At 37.1% G+C, this 21,493-nt stretch overlaps 1 protein-coding gene and 1 non-coding gene across 3 annotated transcripts; both read left to right on the forward strand.

Annotated features, from left to right (window-relative positions):
* The first annotated feature begins 8,978 nt into the window (after nt 1-8,978).
* TRNAI-AAU lies at nt 8,979-9,052 on the forward strand. The gene has a single exon. It is a non-coding gene; the product is annotated as a tRNA-Ile (tRNA).
* Nucleotides 9,053-9,129: 77 nt separating this feature from the next.
* On the forward strand, nt 9,130-20,792 carry LOC121236078 (putative cyclin-B3-1). 2 transcript variants are annotated; one of them, XR_005934653.1, is made up of 25 exons: nt 9,130-9,291; nt 9,890-9,949; nt 10,036-10,093; nt 10,213-10,276; nt 11,201-11,252; nt 11,457-11,505; nt 11,594-11,687; nt 11,964-11,999; nt 13,032-13,089; nt 13,978-14,035; nt 14,150-14,207; nt 14,384-14,413; nt 14,521-14,575; nt 14,762-14,810; nt 15,099-15,189; nt 15,830-15,878; nt 17,515-17,808; nt 17,886-18,008; nt 18,217-18,306; nt 18,528-18,689; nt 18,796-18,855; nt 19,486-19,584; nt 19,962-20,140; nt 20,220-20,409; nt 20,531-20,792. XR_005934653.1 is itself a non-coding variant. In XM_041132572.1 (24 exons), exons 2-24 carry the CDS (start codon nt 9,938-9,940, stop codon nt 20,353-20,355), a joined length of 1,956 nt encoding a protein of 651 aa, XP_040988506.1. In that variant the 5' UTR covers nt 9,130-9,291; nt 9,890-9,937; the 3' UTR covers nt 20,356-20,410. The 2 variants fall into 2 exon arrangements, 1 of the variants encoding a protein (XP_040988506.1); XM_041132572.1 differs by lacking the exon at nt 20,531-20,792 and having other exon boundaries at nt 20,220-20,410.
* The last annotated feature ends 701 nt before the right edge of the window (nt 20,793-21,493 follow it).

A 21,493-nucleotide genomic window follows, 5' to 3' on the forward strand; every position in this document is an offset into this window, starting at 1 on the left:
AACTCTGGGAGTTTGATTTATGCACAGCACCCGAGACACTGTACACAGTGTGGGGGCACCCAGAGACGGGAACAGTACACGGTGGCATTGTGCACTTAAGCACATCTAATGTGCATGCATGCACAGTAGACCAACACGTCCCTCCCATGCATGGAATAAACAGTGCCATGCACAGGGTACGTAACGGCTAGGTGCACACCATGCACCCAGTGACATTGCGGCCCACCGTGGCATGGCGGGAGGTGGCGCTGGCATCTACCAAACAGGCCGTCGGTGCCGTCTGTGGTGGTCACCGACCACCCCACTCCCACAACGTGGTTCCACACGAACCACGCCCGCAGCACCCCCAATGGTGCCACGGCCCAGACGTGGCACAACCCAGATGCGGCGTCGATGGCCATAATGATGACCGACGGTGCCTTCTGATTGTTCTGGGCCGATCGCTGACCACCCTCTCCCTACCCCGAAATGGTTCCTCGTGAGCAACATCTGTCGGGCTCGTTGGCCTTTGCACGACCCAACTGTGTTGCTTGCGAAGGGGACACCGGCAGAGACTCTCGTGGTCCGTCGGTGCTGTCTGGTTGCACAAGTGGTGTCCCCAACACCCACGGCTTGCACACGGTGGCCAACGGCCGTGCCCCCATGCGCACGCTGCCGTGCACATGACAAGGTGTTCGTGCCCTCCAACTGCGAGCATGGTTACCCTGTCGGCGATCACCGTGTGAATTGCCAACACTCTCTGGCTCAACCATTACGGCCGCCGTCCACATTGGTCAATTGTGGCCATTGAATGTCTGCCCCCGTGTGCACCTCGCTCTGCACACGGGATAACAACCATGACGCGATGGAAAAAGGACGTCGACGACCACCTTTGGGCCAGCCGGCGTCGTCTATCTACGTCGGTTGGTCCCTGACCACCACGGCTCACGCATGAGTACTGTCATTCCTCATACACTCCACAACCTCGACCCACCCGACTCAGCGACACTTTCGTAGGACTCAGAACGGTGGTGCCACTCGACTCGACCACTCAGCACGGGTTCGGGAAGACTCCTCAACTCGGTCCTCCTCACCTTTTGCTTGACAAACACCCCACGAGGTCCTCCCCCCTCGGCTCGACACATCCCGCACGGGCCCCCTTCTGTTCATGGTTCTCCCCCCTCGGCTTGGAACATCCCGCACGGGCCCCCTTCTGCTCATGGTTCTCCACCTCAGCTCGATGCCCACCTACATGGGGTCCTCCCCTACTCAGAGTTCCCCATGGCAGCACACCCGTTCGGGAGCCCTTTAGCTTGGCAACCCACTTGCACGGGAGCAACTCAGCTCCGGACGACCACCAATTCAGAGACCACCAACTCAGACAACCACATCCTCTACTCGGAAGACACTGCTCGGGAAACAGTTGCGTGCACAGCTCGGAAGACATAACTAGGGAAGACTCCTCCACTCGGCTCGACCACTCAGCACGGGTTTCGGAAGACTCCTCCACTCGACACGGGTTCGGGAAGGGAAGACTCAGCAACACAGCAGCAGGGCCCTCCACCATTCAACTCGGCAATCGAGCTCCACCTCGGATAGCCCTCACGTGCATGGACTTCTCACAGCTCGGGAACCCTGAAAGCGTGCCCCTCGTCCAGTCGCCATGCACTGCTTGGACAGGCCACTCGCCAACTCGGATCGGGCATGCGTAGAGGTCAAACCAGCTCAACATTCTTGCATGTACTGGACCGAGCACCTCCTCCAATTGCCATGCATTGCTCGGTTACCGCGTAGGACTCGGTAATTCGTCAGCTTGGACGACACCCCAGGGCTCGGCACAATTCGGTTCAGACCAGCGAAAAGACTTGGCATGCTTCCAAAAAAATAAATAAATAAAAAGAGAGAGAGAGAAAAAGAGTGGCAAAGCAACAGACAACTGCAGACAAATTTCGGCCAAGCAAGGACTGACTACAAAAACTAGAAACTTCTCGATATTATCTCACAAAATTTGTGTGAATTTATTTCTACTAACGAGACTACTTCTTATAGTGCAGAAACACCAGTCATGTGGCCCTGTGCTTTGGCAAAGCAATTTGGCAAGGACTAGCGCCTCTGTCTAACAAAGTTGAGTCCCTACACATACAAGAAGACGAGTCCCTACACTCACAACAAATCTGAGTCCTCACACTCGCAAGAAGACGGGTCCCTTGACTCGATAAGCCGAGTCCTTACAGTCGCAAGAAGATGAGTCCCTCAACTCGCTGCAGGTTAAGGTCCCAAGTCCCCGGAGTTGGCACCGACTCCTCGTCCAACAAAGCCGAATCCTTACACTCGCAAGAAGAGGGGTCCCTTGACTCGATAAGCCGAGTCCTTACACTTGCAAGAAGACGAGTCCCTTGACTCGATAAAAGTCGAGTACACTCACAAGAAGACGGGCCCTTTGACTCGATAAGTGGAGTCCTTATACTCGCAAGAAGATGAGTCCCTTGACTCAATAAGTTGAGTCCTTACACTCGCAAGAAGACGGGTCCCTTGACTCGATAAAAGTCAAGTACACTTGCAAGAAGATGGATCCCTTGACTCGATAAGCTGAGTCCTTACACTCGCAAGAAGACGAGTCCCTTGACTGGCTGCGGGGAAGGTCCCAAGTCCCTGGACTTGGCACCGATCCCTCGTCCAACAAAGCCGAGTCCTTACACTCGCAAGAAGATGGGTCCATTGACTCGATAAAAGTCGAGTACACTGGCAAGAAGTCGGGCCCTTTGACTCGATAAGTCGAGTCCTTACACTCGCAAGAAGATGAGTCCCTTGACTTGATAAGCCCAGTCCTTACACTCGCAAGAAGACGGGTCCCTTGACTCGAGTCACAACCACCTTGCACGGGTAACCTTCGGGAATGAGCCAAAGGGCTCGGCAACCACCTAAGGTGGACCCAGGGGGTCAACGGGCCCTTTGATCACTTTGCATGGGTTAACTCACACAAACTCCAATGCTAACAACAAGATAAAGGCCTCAAACAAACGTACACTATACGAATAAGCAACAAACATCCGAGTTACGTGCTCGCACCATACGCTATCGAGCCCATCTCCCACATTAGTCGAGCTTCGCGCTCGCACCATACGCGGTCGAGCCCATCTCCCGCCCTAAACCCACACAAGCTGCCTACCCACACTTTATTTGATCGAGCTCATATCTGAAAACCAACTTCGAAAATAATTACTGTTTACGCCACAAGAACAAATGAATGGGGACCTCCGGAATTTACTTCCCTACATATCCAGGCAGATCAAGTCAGCAACATTTTACCTTTGAAGATTCTCAAGGTCTTCTTTTGGAAACAAATAGCCTTTAAGAATCGCGGGGTACTGTAGGGGGATAAAGATATTGGCCTTGGGCCTAGTAGGGGACAAGGGGCAGGGAGGCACGCGGAGAATGCTAAAGGCAAGGGCTAGGTAACAGTAGGGGACAGTAGAGGACGTGGGGCTATCAGGAAGTAGTGGGCTATCAGGGGGGTTAGGGGGGACTGGTGGGTGCAGGGGCATGTCAAGGGGGCGCGGTCAAAAGGCGTGGCCTTACCTGCAAGGGCGCACGCGGGAAAAGGCAATCAGGATAAATACAAGGGAGGTTCTTCTTCTCGAGGGTCTGGATCTTCTTCTTCTTCAGTGCTTCTTCTTCCTTTTCGACTGCTCTTTCAAACAAGGGAGCTCCAACTAATGCCTCTTCTCCAGTAAATTCATATACGGCATCACCATTATATAGTGAGATATGAGGGACCATGAGAGACTGTAAACAATAATATTATGGTGGATTTCTCCTCCCCAAACGCCCGTGGACGTAGGTATTATGCCGAACTACGTAAATCCATGTGTTCATCTCTTTTATTTCTCTGCACTTATGTTTTCCATTTACCGTCATGGACGTACGCACCGCCGCCGTTATACAGCCGCACCGGATCACTGCCGGGGGCTTCAAACAACACCGAACAAGGCCCAAGTCACTCCAGTGGATCGAGAATGACTCTTCTCCCCTTCTGGCCTGTTGTGCGATTTTTACCGCATCAACAATACCTACTACCCAAAATGTCCTATTTTTATGTTAATTTTAGCTTAGGAAGGTGCAGTGTATATGGAAACTCATGTTTCGGTCTTATTCAAAATGTGGTGTCAAACAAAAATTTTTGTAAGATCAAATTGCTTAACACTCATTTTCCTTTAATTGTATTCATATGTAAATTACAAACCATGCTCACTACCAAAGAGCAGAGTAAATCTTAACTTGTATTGCTCATTAAACGGCCAGCTTGCATGTATATAACTCGTGTATAGTTTTGGTCTTCCAAACAAATATTGAGAATTATGATCTCACCAAGTGACTATTGCATGGTTCCTGGCAGTGCATAAATGAGTTCTTGTCTATCCCTTCTTCCAGTATTATGACCAGTTCACATGATTCCGATTCAAGTACTTCTTAGGCTACAATTAAAGTACTTTAAATTGACCATTTTGGATTCCATCCAATCGAGGATTTCTGACAAGTCAAATAGATTTGATAAACGGTTTTACAACTATTTAAAAAATCATTTAGACTTTTGGATAGATTGATCTTGAGATGGAACAAAGAATTTATAGTAAAATTACATTGTAGGTAGTAGCTCAACGAAAGAACAAGAGGGCAAATGATAAATGCATAAAGACTGAACAAGCCAATTTTAAAAGAAAGGAGAAGAAATATAAGGGAAGCTTTGGTTGTCATGATTCCTTTTATCGTAATTTTTAATGGAATTATTATATATTCGAGCAATAATAATTTGTCTCTTGATGGTAAATTAATATAATTTTTTTTATTGGTATCGGATGTTCGAGAATAGCATCTCAACTAATCCCGGGAGTGCACACTGCACAGACCTTCGATAAAAAGTTTTTCGTAAGTACACCTTAGGTAATTCAAACATAGAATGCTATGTTGAATTTGAACCCTTTTTGGGGCACAAATTGTCTAATTAGGCCATTTTGAACACTATTTGTGGTGTGCAATTTTGAAAGGAAAATGATAAACCTATAATTAGTTTACAATTATTTTTCCACTCTATTTAAAATGAAAGGTACGTATCACTACAAGAAAAATAGACTTTTGTGACTATTTAATTGCAACGAAAAGATCATTTATGACCAAAACAGACTCATTTTGACTGTAAATAGTCATTTCGTTGGAATTAACTGGCCACAAATAAGCAGTTTTCTTATAGTGTATTTATGTAAAATTTAAATTATTTTTTAATGAAGTGTCACAATTACATTGATTGATTTTAAATGAGTTGTAAAAAAAATTATAAATGTATTATTACCCATTTTGAAATATTGACCAAAGTGCATGTGGCCCAGTTGCAACATATTGTTGGTTAATTTTGAACAGTAATACGTTGGAATGTTAATTGAAATGTTTGGACAACAACAATATTGGTTAATCTAGATGTTGGTATTGGAATGTTGAACACCTATATAACAATTGAAATGGGTAAGCGCAATTAAACACCTATATATATATATATATACAAGCGTTATACCAAAATGCTCCATTACAGGAACCCATCAATTGCAGCAACTCTCCTCATATGCCCCTCATTCTAACATCTTGCAGTATGAATGACAAGTTTGATAAATCATATATTGACTGTATAACATAGAGATATCGGTTTTCCCTACAATATCTCCACTCTCAAGAATTTTCTCGATACTATTTTGCATTGAAAGCAACTCTTGATGGACCCTATGCAATGCAATTAAAAGTAAGATTGCTAGGCAATCCATGTAAAATAAGTTGAAAATGGGCGCCCTATATTCCTTGACATGAACTAGGAGGGAACCGCCATAAATATAGTTTTAAATATATATAATAAGTTGTAACGATTGTAATATAGTTTTATTTGGGGTCTAGGCTCCCTTTTATCTCGAGCAACTAACATAGTTTTTAGTGCTTCACTACAAGAAAAACAACCATTTATGAGGGATTATTTGTGACGATAACTATTATTTGTTATAAAATCAGACTCATTTTGACAGAAAATAATCATTTTCGCTGAAAATAACTGGTTATAAAAAATAATTTTCTTATAGCACTTACATAGCACATGCAATGATGGAGGTTTGATAATAATGCAAAATTAATTAGTTTTACGTTGTTATCAAATCTCCTTTGACATGTTTTCCATGTAAGAAGAATTTGAGTAAATAAGGTAAGGGCGTAAAAATCCATACCAACATTTTTGAGTGTGTGTACGGACATGTTTATACTTTCAGAAATTAAAATTTCTGTTATAAAAAAGACCAAGTAGTGAATAGATTGCATTTATAAATGGTTGTCTTTGTAAGGACAAATTTGCATTTCCATGCAAGTTTTGATTGACTCGTGTTTATTACGAGTAAAAGAATCTGTTATATTATTATTATATATCTTTCTTAAAATAAAAAATAAAAATTGATAAACAAGTCAAGTCGACTGATGGGTTGTGAATAGTAGTGAGATGGGTTGTGAATAGTGGTGAAATTTGTGAGTTAAAGTTGATGAATAATAATAAATAGTAATGAGATGAGTTGAAATAGGTTACGAATACAAACCGGACGTGCTCGAGCTCGTTTTCTTATCAAGTTTCAAGTCAGGTCTAGATATGAGAGGGATGTTAACAGAGACAATCACGGTTCTGTTCACATGTGAGGTTGCATGGTGAGATTTGTGTCATGGAAGTAGACTTGAAAGGTGACAACATTATTTTTGTTTTGAGTAGGTAAAACCAAAACAAATGGGTAGCGAATAAACGACCAAAATGAATTAAATAATTTGAGTGTTGAGATAAGATGAGATGAAATAAGAAATTTGTGAATAGTAAGAAAATAATTTGTGAATAATAATGAAATAATTTGAGTTAAGATGCTTTATGAGGTTTTGAGAAAAAAGAGAAAAAAAAAAATCGAATAAAAAAATTATAAAGTTAAAATATTGTTACAATATAATTTTTTAATATTATTTCTGATTTTAAGATTTGAAAATGTTGAATTATTATTATTTTTTATTTGGAAGTTTAAAAAAGTTGTAATAATTAGTTGAAAATTCTGAAAATGAAAAATGTTTGTGTTGGAATGGTGTTTAGATATTAAGATGAGATGAGCTGAGACCACCTCAACATCCAAACAGGGTCTGTTGAGATCTTTGTCTTAGATCACTAGTAGCGGACTCAACAAAATTTGATCAAAATTTAATCAAGAAATTCACTTTTACAAATTTAGTTAGTTACTTTTTAACAACATTAAATAACAAACTATTCAAATTTATCACTATTATATTAAAATATTAATTTTGATGTTTTAATTTATTTTAATTCTAATTGTAACTTGAATATTTATTTGTTATTAAAAAATTACAAATTAATTTTCTAATGTTCATATTATTTCAAGGGATAAAATTTTCTAATGGTTATTTATTTATTTTTTTGACAATGGTTATATTTTTTCATCTGATATATTTTTCATTCGTCATATTTTTCCAATAGTCATATCTCTAAAACGAATATGAGTCGTTTTCTTTTTCTTTGTATCTAAGTTAGTTGCGGTAGAAGCCCATAAACCTTATTTTGTCCAAAGACGATATAGTTCTAGAAGGCTTAGGTTTTTTTTCCCTTCAAAAAATAACAACAGTTACTTTGAAGATTTTTGCATACGGTGACAACTAATTTTATGGATGAATATTTAAAAATTAGAGACACTATTGCATTAAGAAGTCTAAAAATACTTGTCAAAATAGTTGTTTCAATTTTTTTTAAAGAGTATTTAAGGAAACTCAACAATGATGACATTGTTAGATTACTCGCAGTTGCTGAGATTAGTTTACGGAGGAAGGTTCATGAAATTCGAAATTGTTACCAGAGGAAGAACTCGAGACCGTGAGGGAGAGCACACCCCAGTGTTTACAACTCTAAATTTATGAGTGCGAAGAGAAAATTGCAGAGAAGTAGACAGAGACAACTTCGACGAACAAGATGGAGCTAGTAAGAAGATCAGATCGTGGGAGACGACCACGATGTGGGACTTGGGCGGAATGGTTCGACTGCTGGTAAGTAGTTGAGATCATGGGATTTGTGTGAAATGAGATCGTGCTTTTGAGAAAGAAGATGACTTTTTGGAGTTGTAGATTGAGCGAAACAAATAGCACGGGGGAAAGAGGAATTTTTTATGTCAAAATAATATTTAGTCAGTAAAAATTATTAAAGTTAAAAATACTGTAGATTTGTTAAGTATATTACAGTAAGTTTTTATGCAACTTAATTAAATTTTAGTTAAAATATAACTTTGTTAAGTTCACTATTAGTGCTAGGGGTGATAAACGGTCGGTTCAGACTAGACCGAGACTAAGACAGGTCAGTCTCGATCCATGTTTTAGAGGATCAAAAAATTTTTCCATACTAGATCGGACCGAACTGGGCCAAATGAAAAAAAAATTATTTATATTATTTATATAATAATTGTACAATTTATTATGTAGTTTTCATCTAACCTATCACCATTAATATAAAACTTTAAATATGTTATTAACACTTGTTAATATTCTATCAATTAACTAATATATAATATTAATTAGCTAATTATATAGTAATTATATAAATTAATAATGTAATTTTTATCTAATTTATTATTTTTGACCATATAAAATATTTTTTTATTGAATTAATTATATAATCTATATTAATAAGTGATTTAATTTTAATTTAATATTTTAACTAAATTTTTATTATTAATTGATTTAAAAAAATAAATCAATAAAAACTAAAAAAATAATTAGGCTTGACCGGACCGATTGATTCTGAAAAAATGATGAACCAAAATGTTCAATTTATCATTAAACTATATCGACTGATTTGCACCCTTAACTAGTGCTCTTATTACAACCAAGGAAGTGGACATTACTTTTTTGGTTAAGTGGGTGCTTTGCATCACATCAACCAAATGGGCCTATTAGCTCAGTTGGTTAGAGCGTCGTGCTAATAACGCGAAGGTCGCAGGTTCGAGACCTGCATGGGCCAGGCACATAGTTTTGAATTTGTCTATAAAAATAAGGGTATTAATGTAAAAACGAATGTTTTTCAAAAACAAAACCAAAAGAGCGCGGCTGTAGAATTCAAGCATTCAGCGTTTGCTGCGCTCTCTCTCTCTCTCTCTGTCCGTGTCTGTCACTCTAAACTTCGCTCTTTTTCTTTTCGTAGTCTGAGATTCCGAAGTGGCTGTAGATATCTCAAAGCCAAGATCCAAGTTTTTCCCCAGCGTAAGTACTAATTTTTATGCATATTTATATCTGTACCTATATGTAACTGTGCTATATTCCTTCAGTTTTAGATTGAAGAAACCGAGAGATCTACTGTTAGGTATCGAAATGATATGCTTGTAATTCTTTTCTCTGCCAAATCTTAATAATGTGATTAAACTCTTCGCTATTTGTTTAATTTTTTCTTTTTCTTTGAGGGGGAAATAGGGAGAGAATATTTCATGCGATCATTGTTGTTGAAAAATAAAGGGGAAAAAACTAATAGCGTTGTTATGGGGGAATGAAAAGCTTTTAGAGGAGTTTAGGGTTTAGTCGGGTGGGCAAGAATTTGGGTATTCGGTATTCCATTGAATAGGAGATGAGGGTTTTGAGAGGAAGAACAACGATTTCTGGTTGTTGTTGTTTTTTTTTTTTTTTTTTTTTTGGTTCTTTGAGTATGTCTTTTGATTTAGGTACATAACGCTAGAGATTTTGAGGGATCCTTACAAAAAGAAACGAAAAGGAAGAAAAAAGGAGCCAATCTTTTTACAATAGTCCTGCTCTTTTTTTTTTTTCCCCTTTTTTTATTTTCATCAAAGCCTCTACTATTTTTATTCAGGCATTCAATCAGCCACAGAACACTATAACGAACCAGACTAGAAAAACGATGGCTGCCAAGGTACACTAAACAGTTTCTCAAATCTTGGTAAATTCATGTTCCCTCTCGATGAAACACTTACGAACATTTCTTCTGGAGGATGTTAGGGAAAGTATGCTGCAGATTTGAATCGTGAAATTGAAACTAGTCACACTTGCAAGACTGGTACATTTTCATTAGATACTGTTGTCTCTGTGTGTGTGTGGGTGCGATCTTGAAGTGAAGCTTTTGAAATACCGCATAGAAGCTCATTAAGAGCTTCATTTTTCTCCCTTTTGATACAGGCGGCGTCAGAAATTTTAAGGTTTACACGGAAAGTGAAGCGGTTAAAGTTGTTGCAGATAGCATGTAAGTGTAGTCGTGTTATCTGGGAAAGTTTTTTGCATGTTATTATGAATAGAACTTTTTGATTACCTATTACAAAAAAAATTGTGAAAACTTTCACTTCTTTGTATTAATAAGTAGATGAATCAGCTGTTCATGTCATTTTTCCTTAGGAAAGAGTGCTTGTGCAATTATTAATTTATTAGTTCCTCAATAGCTGCGTCATTGGCCATTGTGCAAATAAAAAAATTGCTGTGATGTTTAAAGTGAAGAGAGAAATGAAAACAAAATGATGCATTATTATGCTATATTTTGCTTTGGTTTCTATAAAACAAGACAGTTACCTTTAAGAACACATTAGCTGGGACATAGGACGTACTAGGACAACCTGTCTATGTGCATTTGGGATAGGCTTAGGGTTTATAGTTTTAGAAGAAAAAATCAGGGTGGATAAATCATTAAATAACGGTTTAAAAAAAGACTTGATTTTGATGTGTGGAGTTGGAAACTGGCGAAGCGAAGACTTTTATGGTAGCAAAAAAGGTACGGTTTAAACGATGTTCAGAGGGATGATTGCAATCTGAAAGGTTGGAAAGTTTTAGGATTTCATGGTTTCAAAAGGGCATAAGAAATGGGATTTGGTTGGACTTGTAAAGAAGGATGTAAAGAGAATTTTGTTGCCATTCAGGGGCTGATATGAATAATACCCGTGTGCAGTACTAGTTGCACTCAATGGCCAATGTGCCTCAATACCCAGCTATTCCCTATTTCAATAATTAAAGGCACACTATGCTCTATATATATTGGCTACTGTTGTAGAGATAATTTGGTTTTCCCACTCTAGGTTAAGTCTATGTTTTTTACTTAGCCTTTACGTGAACAAGCTGGGGGTGATGGGGGAAATTTTATTTTCTTCATTTTTATTTCCTTACTCTTTTGTTTTCTCAGTGGAAAGAAGTCTGCAGCTGTTAACAAAAGGGCTAATTCGACTACTGCTCAGGTATTACTACTCCATTCCTTTCCATAATACTTGGGTGATTTTTATTGTGATTGGTGCAAAGTTTGCCTTTTTCAGTGTTTAATGAAGTTTATCACTGAAAAAGGCAAAACAAGTTGTGGTTGGTGCAAGGCATATATAAATTGGACAATGCCAAAACGTTTTTGAGTATTGAATTTTAATTTATCTTTTTTTTTTTTCATGAAGAGTGCTTTGAATAACATGGAGAAGTGCAAAGGAAAACTTATCAGTACCGGTAAGGATTAACTAAAATAAATTTGTCAACAGGCCTTGGGTTTTGCTTTGAGAAGTTTTTTAAGAATTTTAGATTGGCCTTTCTCCAGAAAAAACAGTGGTCAGAAGAAAGGCATTGGCTGACGTTAGCAATGTCAAGAGAAACTCTCCGAGCAATGCAATGTGTGATGGCCCCAAACTGATGTATGTTGTCATTTTAACTTTATCACGCTCTTTATTTTCTATTACTTTTCTTTTATATTGGGGGGCTATAAAAGAGTTTTTTATTTTACATTTTCTTATAAATTAGGAGTTAAGAATCATTGTATCATGCAAGTCTGGATTATTTTCTGCCCCTTGAAATAATTTCTGATACTCATAATCTTTTCTTATGAAGAAAAGATGATAAACGAGATCATTTTTAGCCCTTTTGGCCCTGGGAGTGGTGCCTCTAAACCTACGTGCTCTATTTTATTTCAGGAAAGGTATAAGCAAGACAGCTACGTCTTTGCAACGGTATGCACTCTGAACCATGAGTATCAGCGCCATTATCAATCATTTTCTTCTACATGCTTGTCAAAATGATGCCTTTCTACTTTCAGGAGTCAAATACTCTTGCAGCTTTGATTTTGAAAGTGGTTTTTGTAATACAAGTGCTTGTTTGGGATTGCTGTAGGTAATAGGGCTTTTAATTATAGAGTTTTGTTAGAAATTTCTACTATTGAAAAGCTTTTTGGTAAATATATGCTTTAAGCGCTTTTAGTTACGGTGGTTTTCAAAATTATCTGCATGAGCTTTTCAACACGAGCTTTAATTTGGTGCTTTTTTAAAAAAGTGGATTTTCAGCTCTTTTTGGTGCTTGAAGCACTTTTTATAAAAATTTACCATACATACCCTTTTTTTAGAAAGCTTTTAACTGTTAAAAGTACCTTTAAAGCTCCCAAACTCAAAACAAACAGGCAATAAAAATGTTGCCCATTCTTGTTTGTTGGTTGTTTTCATATCCTAAGCGGTTGTTGCCTTCCTTTGCTTGAATTTCTTGTTTGACAAACTTTTCAAAGAAAACATGTCTTTATGTGTATTCGTAACATTCCCCATATCCATTTAAGAAAGAGACAAGTTTTTGTTGTTGTTGTGCTAGTTGTGGTTAGTGCAAACCGCAACTTTGATTCTTTCCACTAACATATGTTTACTAGATGAATTGTGGATACCTATCTCTCTCGCACTGACCTTCTCTATCTCTCAACTCTCTTCATTTCGCATAAAAGAAGAACTTTGATAGTCATCTAATGAACCCCATATTTGATATGGAAAATTAAATGAATAGAATCAATATTTGTGTTTTCTTTATTTTCTTTTTTGGTTGGACAGTTTTTGGCTTTCAAAATCTTCATTGTTTCTTTCAGAAATTCATATTAAAGGAGTTGATTTATCATTCCTTTTGTTTTCAGGACATGTTCCAAGAATGAATTCTCATACATGGGCTAGGATATAAATTTTCTGTATTTTTCCTTATATCTTAAATAACATCTACTATGTTCTGTCTAGGGTTTCACTGCGTCCAGCCGGAAAGATTTTGAATGTCTCATCAAGGAAATCCATTATGGTATAAAACCAGAACCGATATAAATGTATATATTTTCCTACTGCTTGTTGGCTTTCTTTTGAGTTCCATTGCATTGCTCTTCTGTTTCTGTTGTTTTTTAGTGTAATTCACTTTTTTTTATAGGTAACAAAATTTTATTTTTTTGACTAGGTTAGTATAAAAAATCCTAAATGATTGTAATTTATCTTGAAGTAGCTCTACTTAATTGATGTTTCCAACTTCTGTCTTAATTTTGTTTGTAATGCATAACACAACAAAAGATGAATGGAATGGTCAGTTTAAAATCTTGCGTTTGTTAATCATCTCTAAAATGGTATTGAAATTGTTTTAAAACTACGCCAAGTGTTCTTCAAAGATTGTAAGTATATTGGAATGATAGACATAGTGAAGGTAAATGATATAATAATGTCGGATTAGCGCAGCTGATCATGAGTTATTTAAATAATAAGTTACTAGAAAAATTTATTTAAGTAATAAGCAATGAATCTGAGTCAAGAAAAAAACAGCGCATTTCATAATTGGGAAGGAGAAAGTATCAACCACCAATGAAATGATGTATGGTAGTGTTTGGAATTGTCAGATTGTGGGGTTGAGCTTCAGATTCTAAGACCTATTATATATTTTTAAAGATGAGCAGGTTCTTGAAATCAATGTGATAGATAGGGTAAAATCAGTTTTTTTCCTGTTTCTAACAGAACGTGTAGGTAAATTTAAGAATAATGTATCTGATGGTGTAAAAAAATCCATTTTTTCCTTTGTTAATCAATCTTAATGTGTGTCAGCATCAGAGGTTTGTTGTCAGGGCTAGCAAACATCAATATCCATCATCCTGTCTTATATAAGTTTTTCCCGGCTAGAAATATTGAAATCTTTATTGTTCAAATATAGGGAAAAGTGCAGGAAAGCACAAGTCAAGGTGTTGGTAACTTGCATACTTCCAAGAGAGGTTATTTGGTTTCCTACATAAGTTTTCAGATCGTTATTTCTATGATTCAGTATTACAATAGGTAGATACTTGCTTGAGAAATATTGTTTTCTAAAGATTTGAATGCCTCTTCAGATGGTTATAGGAACAAGACCATGAGTCAAAGCCATGATTCAGTTCGTACAAATGGCAGGTATGAGAAACCCTGTTCTTTTTTTTTTTTTTTTTTCCTGTTAGAACAAGCACTCTGATTTCGAGCCAGGGTTCTGTAATACTAATGATAGTTTTTGAAACTCTTGTGTAGCTAATTTCTTATACAACTTAAAAGTTTGTAGACTCCTCCTACATAATATTTTTTGTTTTTACCAGGACTACAAGGAATTCTCTTTTATCAAATAGGTACGTGAATTTCCAAAATAATGTGGTCTATCCAACATAAATAAAATATGCATGTGCCATTGGTGCAATTTTTCTTTTTATTTAATATTATCCCACTCTGCTTGAAGGAACTCTTTGCCAGTGCTAAAAAGGGGGAACCAGGCAGATGCAAGTATCCCAAAGGTTGCCATAATACATAGTTTTTTTTGAATTTTAGTTGGAGAGCTTGATCGTGGAGATTTCTTTTCCTGCCTTTCCTAATGAGTTTTTTCCTTCTCCAGTTCTGGTTTTTTTGGTGGCAGGATTTTTATTCTTTTTTCCCCTTTCTTTTCCGTTACTTCTTGATATCTTTTTCTATTTTGCTTGAAGGAAAATGCTGAAATTTCTGACATGGGCAAGGAAAAAAGTGGATATCTCGGTAAACTATGGCGACTTTTTCAGTCTTTCACATGTGCAAGGGCAAAGAGCTGTACTATCCAATGTGTTTTCACTTTATTTATGTTAAGTGCTATAGTTAGCAAGAACCAGTAGAAATAATGCAGTATACTATATGATAGTACGTAACGTGCGCACTCTTAAATAAATCAATGTTAATTTTAATAAATTATTCTTAATTGGGCCTGCTGTGTTCGTTTCTGCATTATGCTCAGCATATGCTGCATTGATTATGTTTCTCAATCGTTGATGATTTTGTTGCTCGGTTCAGTTGGTAAAACTGGCAGGAAAGTAGCACCCCTAGTAAGAAATGCTAGGAGTCATCTTTGGAAGAATCGAGTGAGTGATGGCTTCATAATAATGTGAGTAATGATGAAATTTGCCTGTTTTATTTTCTATCCAGTCCATTGAACTTAAAATTCGTGCTAGTTGTTCATTCAATTCCTCTTCTGTGTAAATGATATGGCTGTATACTTTCCAGTATGTAAGGCTTGCACATGGCATGGGGTTGAATTTTAGTCTAATACTGTCAACTAAAGCACATATCAATTAAGTTGTGTTCATCTTTTGACAGTATACAAGCATATGTAGTGTTTACTTAATTTTAAAGCTGTTCAATATTCTAATGTGTATGATCCATTGCAAGGGTTTCTTGAGAATCAGGTATTTTAGTACATCATTATCTGCTCACAAAACATTGCAGACACAAAATGATTCACATTATACAAGCAACATAATGCACATTTTTGAGAGTGGACCACTCATTTCTCCCCCACCAAGCTAACTTGATATAATTTATCAAATTTAGTAGTCTCATTTGTCTCGCGTTAAAATTGAGGTAGATTTATTTAACACCACTGGTTGGATTATTACTTTTTCTTTTTCTCTTTTCATTAGTTTTATGGAATGGCAAACTATATAAGACTGAGATTTCTATATATTAATTTTATGTTTTTGTGTATGATTACTAATCAAAGAAAAAATTTTCATGAATGATTACAGGGGTCAAACTAATGTAGAGGCCCGAGCATTACAAAGAAAAAATACCAGGGTATGGGACATGTTTTATGTGTTTTGTGCTTGCTATGTTTAATTGTTCATGTTGTTGTGATACTTCTACTCTATTGTTGTTGAGCTTGCTACAATTTCCTTCAAGAGAGTAGTAGAGTCCTGATGGAAGGACCATTCTAAAACTTGACCATAACCATTAGGCGTTAGTTCTAATCTTTTTAAACTATAGGTACTAGTTTTGAAAAAGTGCAAATCTTAGGGACCAGAACAGTAATTTTCCCTAGTCTAAAAGTGAAGTCCTAGTTAATTGCGTTTTCTTTCATCAAATTATTATTCTAGGAGGCAATAAGAATATTTTATGATCATCTTATTGCATGACACGTGCTCAGGATCAACCATAGGTTTCAGAATTAAATAATTCATTTCCATGATATAAGGCTACTCACTAGTGTATAAAATTGGCTTATATTGAGTTGTTTAATGCGTATGTATGCAGTCACAATTCCTTTCAGATAGTCAAGGATCTTATGACTGTTATTTAACCTGCCATCCGCTTGGTTCCCATGCTCATACTTGAAGCTTAGGCTTAGGCATTATTGTTCTTCATCAAGGTAGTTTATGACCATCGTTATCCTAATATTCTTTGATTTGTAAATGTGTGCCTAATTGAAGTAAATCTCATACTTTTAAAATTACTTTATGATAACAAATAATTCACAAAATACAATAAAAAAGGGTTTTAGAAATCAAGATTTTATGTATTTAGCCTATGAACTCAATTTATTAGAATATTATGCAAAACTACAACATGAAAATCAAGTAACCAACTAATTATGTAAAATTTGGGAAATTCTAGTTACATACCCCCGTCCTATGCAGTACAGAAGTTTAAGACCCTGTATTTTTTTTAAAGAAATAACCCTTGTGGTATGAGTTAATTACAAAAAGGACCCTCCATAAATTTTCTGTGCAGTTAATTGAAAACAAAAAAAATGGTAGTCACTCGTAAAAGAAAAATCTTTGATAGCATAGTCAAATTAAAGTACAGGGTTGAATTGAAAATATACTAGAAAGGCCAAGATAAAAAAAAATGCAAGAATTGTAGGTATTGACCTCTATGCTAACACAATCAAATACCAATTCATCTAGAAAGCCAACTTGGAATATTTTATCAAGTTTAAAGCATATACATAACATATGAAAACATGTAGCGCCATGGTACATAATTGATCTTCAGTATCAACTAAATACCTAAGAATATTTGTTTACATCATTTTATTGGTCTTGAAATGATATTTTTATTTTTTAAATTACAAAAGCACACTTTTTTGCTCTTTAAGCTCACACAAAAAGCCCAAAAAGTGTGCTTAAAGCTGGCTTTTGTAAATGTGCTTCATTTTGCTTCAGCCTTAGCACTCTGTGCTTAAGAGTACTTACATCAACACTGTTTTTGACTGGTTAGCTGGAAGTACTTTCAAAGTTAAATGTGTTTCTCTGGTGTATTTTTCACATAATTAAGCAGCTACAATGCTTCATCATATTAATGAAATTAGGTTGTTCATGAAGCCTAGTTTTGTTTCTCAAATATAATCGATTTGCAATCAGCATATTGACACAATTCTGTATCTATTGAGTTTTAGCGATCCGATTACCTTTTAATTTCATTAATGATATAGCCAATTGTGAAGACCACCCTCAAGGCTACCCACGCTCAAAGGACTTTGAAATCCAATAACATTTCAAATGTTAACAAACGGACATCTGTAGCTGCAATCTCGTCCAAGAAAAGGGAGGAAGCAGTGACATCATCTCTTCCAGCAAATATTGCATTAGTGGATCCACAAGAAGCCACAGAAGGGCAGCTTCCATCTGATGCTGATGGCAATCCACGGGTTGTACCAGATATCATTGCTACTAGAAAATCGGCTCGGAGGAGATCTTATACATCTTCCTTAATGGCAAGATCAAAGGTTGAGGCACACTATACTCTGGTAATGGATTGGCCCTGTTCTTGTGAATTTCAATTGCAATAGTTATTATGTTGCAGTTAATAGAGAAGTGTGGTGAAGCAATGAAGTTGGAAGAGCTACCAAGTATTGATGACATTTGCAATCAACTGGAAGTGGCTGAATATGTTGATGAGATCTATCAGTACTATTGGGTTACAGAGGTGATGTTTAATATTATTGTCTCCATTCCCATATTTTTACACCATTCTGTTGTTTCTGTTTTATTCTGGCCAGGGTTAACAATTTTTAACTTGTGTTTCTCAAATATCTAGTTCTATCTTATTATTTGAATTTAGCATTCTGGCATTGCTCTCTAAACCAATTTAGTTTGATGTTATTGCCTAATGCTAAATTGACTTTTGACTGCAGGCACAGAATCAATCTTTGGCAAATTATATGTCAGTTCAGACAGACATTACAGCTCATATGCGTGGTATTCTGATAAACTGGTTAATTGAGGTATATATCTTTTCTTCCCATGCATTCTGGTAAAATCTTTTTTTTTTTTCTTGCTCTCTCTCTCTCTCTTCTTTTCCCTTTCTGGTTGGATATAAGGCAATCTGATCATCCAGTCGATCAGAAAAGCATTCTGATTAAGGTTTTTTCCGATATTGGTTATCCATGCATTCATTTTACTGAGCTCATTTTCTTTGCTGCATTTTTTGCAACTCCTGTTACAGGTACACTTCAAATTTGATTTAATGCAAGAAACTCTATATCTTATGGTGACCTTGTTAGATGGATTTCTTTCACAAGCTACCATAAAGAAGAATGAACTGCAGTTGGTTGGTCTTACTGCACTCTTGCTGGCATCAAAATATGAAGACTTTTGGCATCCCAGGGTAAAGATCAATATGTACAAATCACATGCTTGCAAATTTTGTTTCAATGCTACTGGTGTTTTCCAGAGTACATGGTTATCTGAGTTTTATTCTCCCTATAATACAGGTCAAGGACTTAATTAGTATATCAGCTGAATCGTATAGAAGAGATGAAATGCTTGCAATGGTATGCCTGCCCCCACTTCTAAGCTTTGCTTTTGGGTTCATTTTTCTGTTCTTTTGATTGCTGCCACCTGAAAGCAGCAGGGTGGATGGTTTGGGGGTGGATGGTTTGGAATGTACTTATTCATTCCAGGCCCAATCGTTTAAGTTATGAGGTAGAGGACCCAGTCAGTGCCATTCCAAAGCTAACCACTGTAAGGCTTTCCAACACTCCAGCCCTCCCCTGCACACGTCCTAACTCCTTGGAGCAAACAGTTTTGACACATGGTCCAATAAACAATAAATCAGACTTTGATATCAAGTAACAGCTCCTAACCCAAAAGTTTAAGCTATTGAGAGGCTTAAGCATATAAAACCCATACCAAATTTCACACCTAATGAGGTGCACACCAGACAATAAGTGACTTGTGGACAATATATTCTAATGACCTTGCTTGCATTTGCTTTTTCCCTGGGATGTGTTAAACTGTTTATCTGTGACCGTTTAGGAGCCTGTGAAAGAAGAAGAATCCTTATAACTGTTTAAATTTCGTACTTTCTACACAAACCTTTGGTCTATAACGTCTCAAAATTTGATTTCCATGGTTAGTGTACTTGCATGATGCTAACGATACACATTGGCTTTGCCATACAGGAGAGGCTTATTCTTAAGAAATTGAAGTTTCGTCTTAATGTGGCTACTCCTTATGTGTTTATGTTGAGATTTCTCAAGGCTGCTCAGTCAGACACAAAGGTATGTGGTAACTTACAAGGAAAATGATAGTATGACTATCAAATATGCCCACCGAATGTGCCCACTCATATATATATATATATATATTTTAATGGTCAAGGAAGTGACTATTAGTGAATTTATATATAAATATATATATATTTTCTTAATGGTTAAGGATGTTTAAAAAATGCTTAAAGAAAAAGAAAAGAAAAATAAAAAAAACTCATTTGTACCAGTGTACACATTTGGTAGGCATCCTAGCATTGTCCAACTTACAATAGCCATGCTATTAATTGTTAGTTGGTAGAGGCAGACTATATTCAATGCAGACCAGATATGATTTTGTAATCATCAATTGCTGATTATCTTTGCTCCCTTGTGGAAATTGCTCCCAGGTTGAACGCTTGGCGTTCTACCTCATTGAACTTTGCTTAGTTCAATATGAAGCTTTAAAGTTCAAGCCCTCTTTGCTATGTGCATCAGCTATCTATGTTGCAAGGTGTACCCTGAACATGACTCCAGCTTGGACCCCCCTGCTTTGCAGACATGCACGCTATGAAGAATCCCAACTCAGGTACTTTTCAAGATTCAGTTTCTTCATGACTTTTAGCTTCCCGGAGTATCTAAATCATTTTTCAATTCGGTCACCATAGGGATTGTGCCGAGATGATCCTAAGATTCCATAAAGATGCTGGAACAGGACAGTTGAGAGTCACATACGAAAAATATCTGAAGCCTGATCTCAGTGGTGTTGCAGCAATAACAACTTTAGATAGGCTTCCCCTTTGATTACACTTGGTGTGGATAGCCTCTGTAGTTGGCATCATAATGGAAAGTGTGCAGGTGAGATTTCAGTTTTATTTGGATCTTTTGTATGATGCCATGCTGTGTTTCTTCTGCACTTCTAAAAACCACTCTTTTTCTTTTTCTTTTTCTTTTTTTTCTCTTTCTCGAAACCTTGCAGGAAATACCTACTAAAATTGTATCTTTGGGGGATTGTCGCTCGATAGTAATTCTACAAAATTGAGGAATTACACCTCGGCCGGTTGTTAATCTTGGACATTCTCCATATTAAATGTTGGAGTCGCCTTGATTTGCCAGCTGCTGCCTGATATATTTGTATTTTGTGGTGTGATGATAGTAAAAGTGACGATGTGATCTCACATGTCAAGATGCTTATAACTTCCGTATGTTGTGCCCTAGTATTATAGCCACATTTCAAACAATATCATACTTTTCCGTGCCATTCGAAGTTGAAAGTGGATCTCTCATCCTTTCACACCTCAAGCAATAAGCATTAGTTACGTTTCATGTCCTTCTCAAGTGCTTCACTTTCATTCCCTTGAGAATGTTTGTAAAAGTACAAACAAGATAGTTAATAAAATAATACTAAAAAAGATATTAGAACCTTAGGAACCTCGATTCTAGGACAGCCTCATAGAGAATGGTAGACAATCAACCAACACTGCTTGTTTTTATCACTACCGATTAGATAATAGAAACATGAAACCCTTTTTTCCAGAGGATGCAAGGGCCTGCCTTGAACACACTTGCATATGCTCAAAGAGCACTTTTTCCTTCCTCCTGATGTTACCACCAATCATTATGGAGCCCCTTCCACATAACAAATGCGGCTCCATAATTATCAATCAAATGGGCAATATTCATGAATTACTACAACACCAAGAAAAGTTTTGAAAGCAGGAGAGAAGATATTTCAACAATCTCATCAAGGTTTGGATGACTGGGCTGAAACAGGAGAAAATGCTGCCTCTTCAGTATTTGAGAAAAATAAAGGTGATATGATATAAATTTAAGCTAGTCAGTTGATCCAGATTCCAGCCATTTTCTTTGGTAATGTTCCTGACTTAGACGTGGGAATTTCCTTGGTTCCTAGATTGCTCACTCTAGTTAATCGAAAACAAAG

This window comes from Juglans microcarpa x Juglans regia, chromosome 6D (assembly GCF_004785595.1).
Source record: "Juglans microcarpa x Juglans regia isolate MS1-56 chromosome 6D, Jm3101_v1.0, whole genome shotgun sequence".
NCBI lineage: Eukaryota > Viridiplantae > Streptophyta > Magnoliopsida > Fagales > Juglandaceae > Juglans > Juglans microcarpa x Juglans regia.

Coding starts and splice junctions, on each gene's coding strand:
- LOC121236078 (XM_041132572.1), top strand. Junction 14,036..14,149: donor CTTGCATACTTCCAAGAGAG/GTTATTTGGTTT, acceptor ATGCCTCTTCAG/ATGGTTATAGGAACAAGACC. Junction 20,141..20,219: donor TATGAAGAATCCCAACTCAG/GTACTTTTCAAG, acceptor CGGTCACCATAG/GGATTGTGCCGAGATGATCC.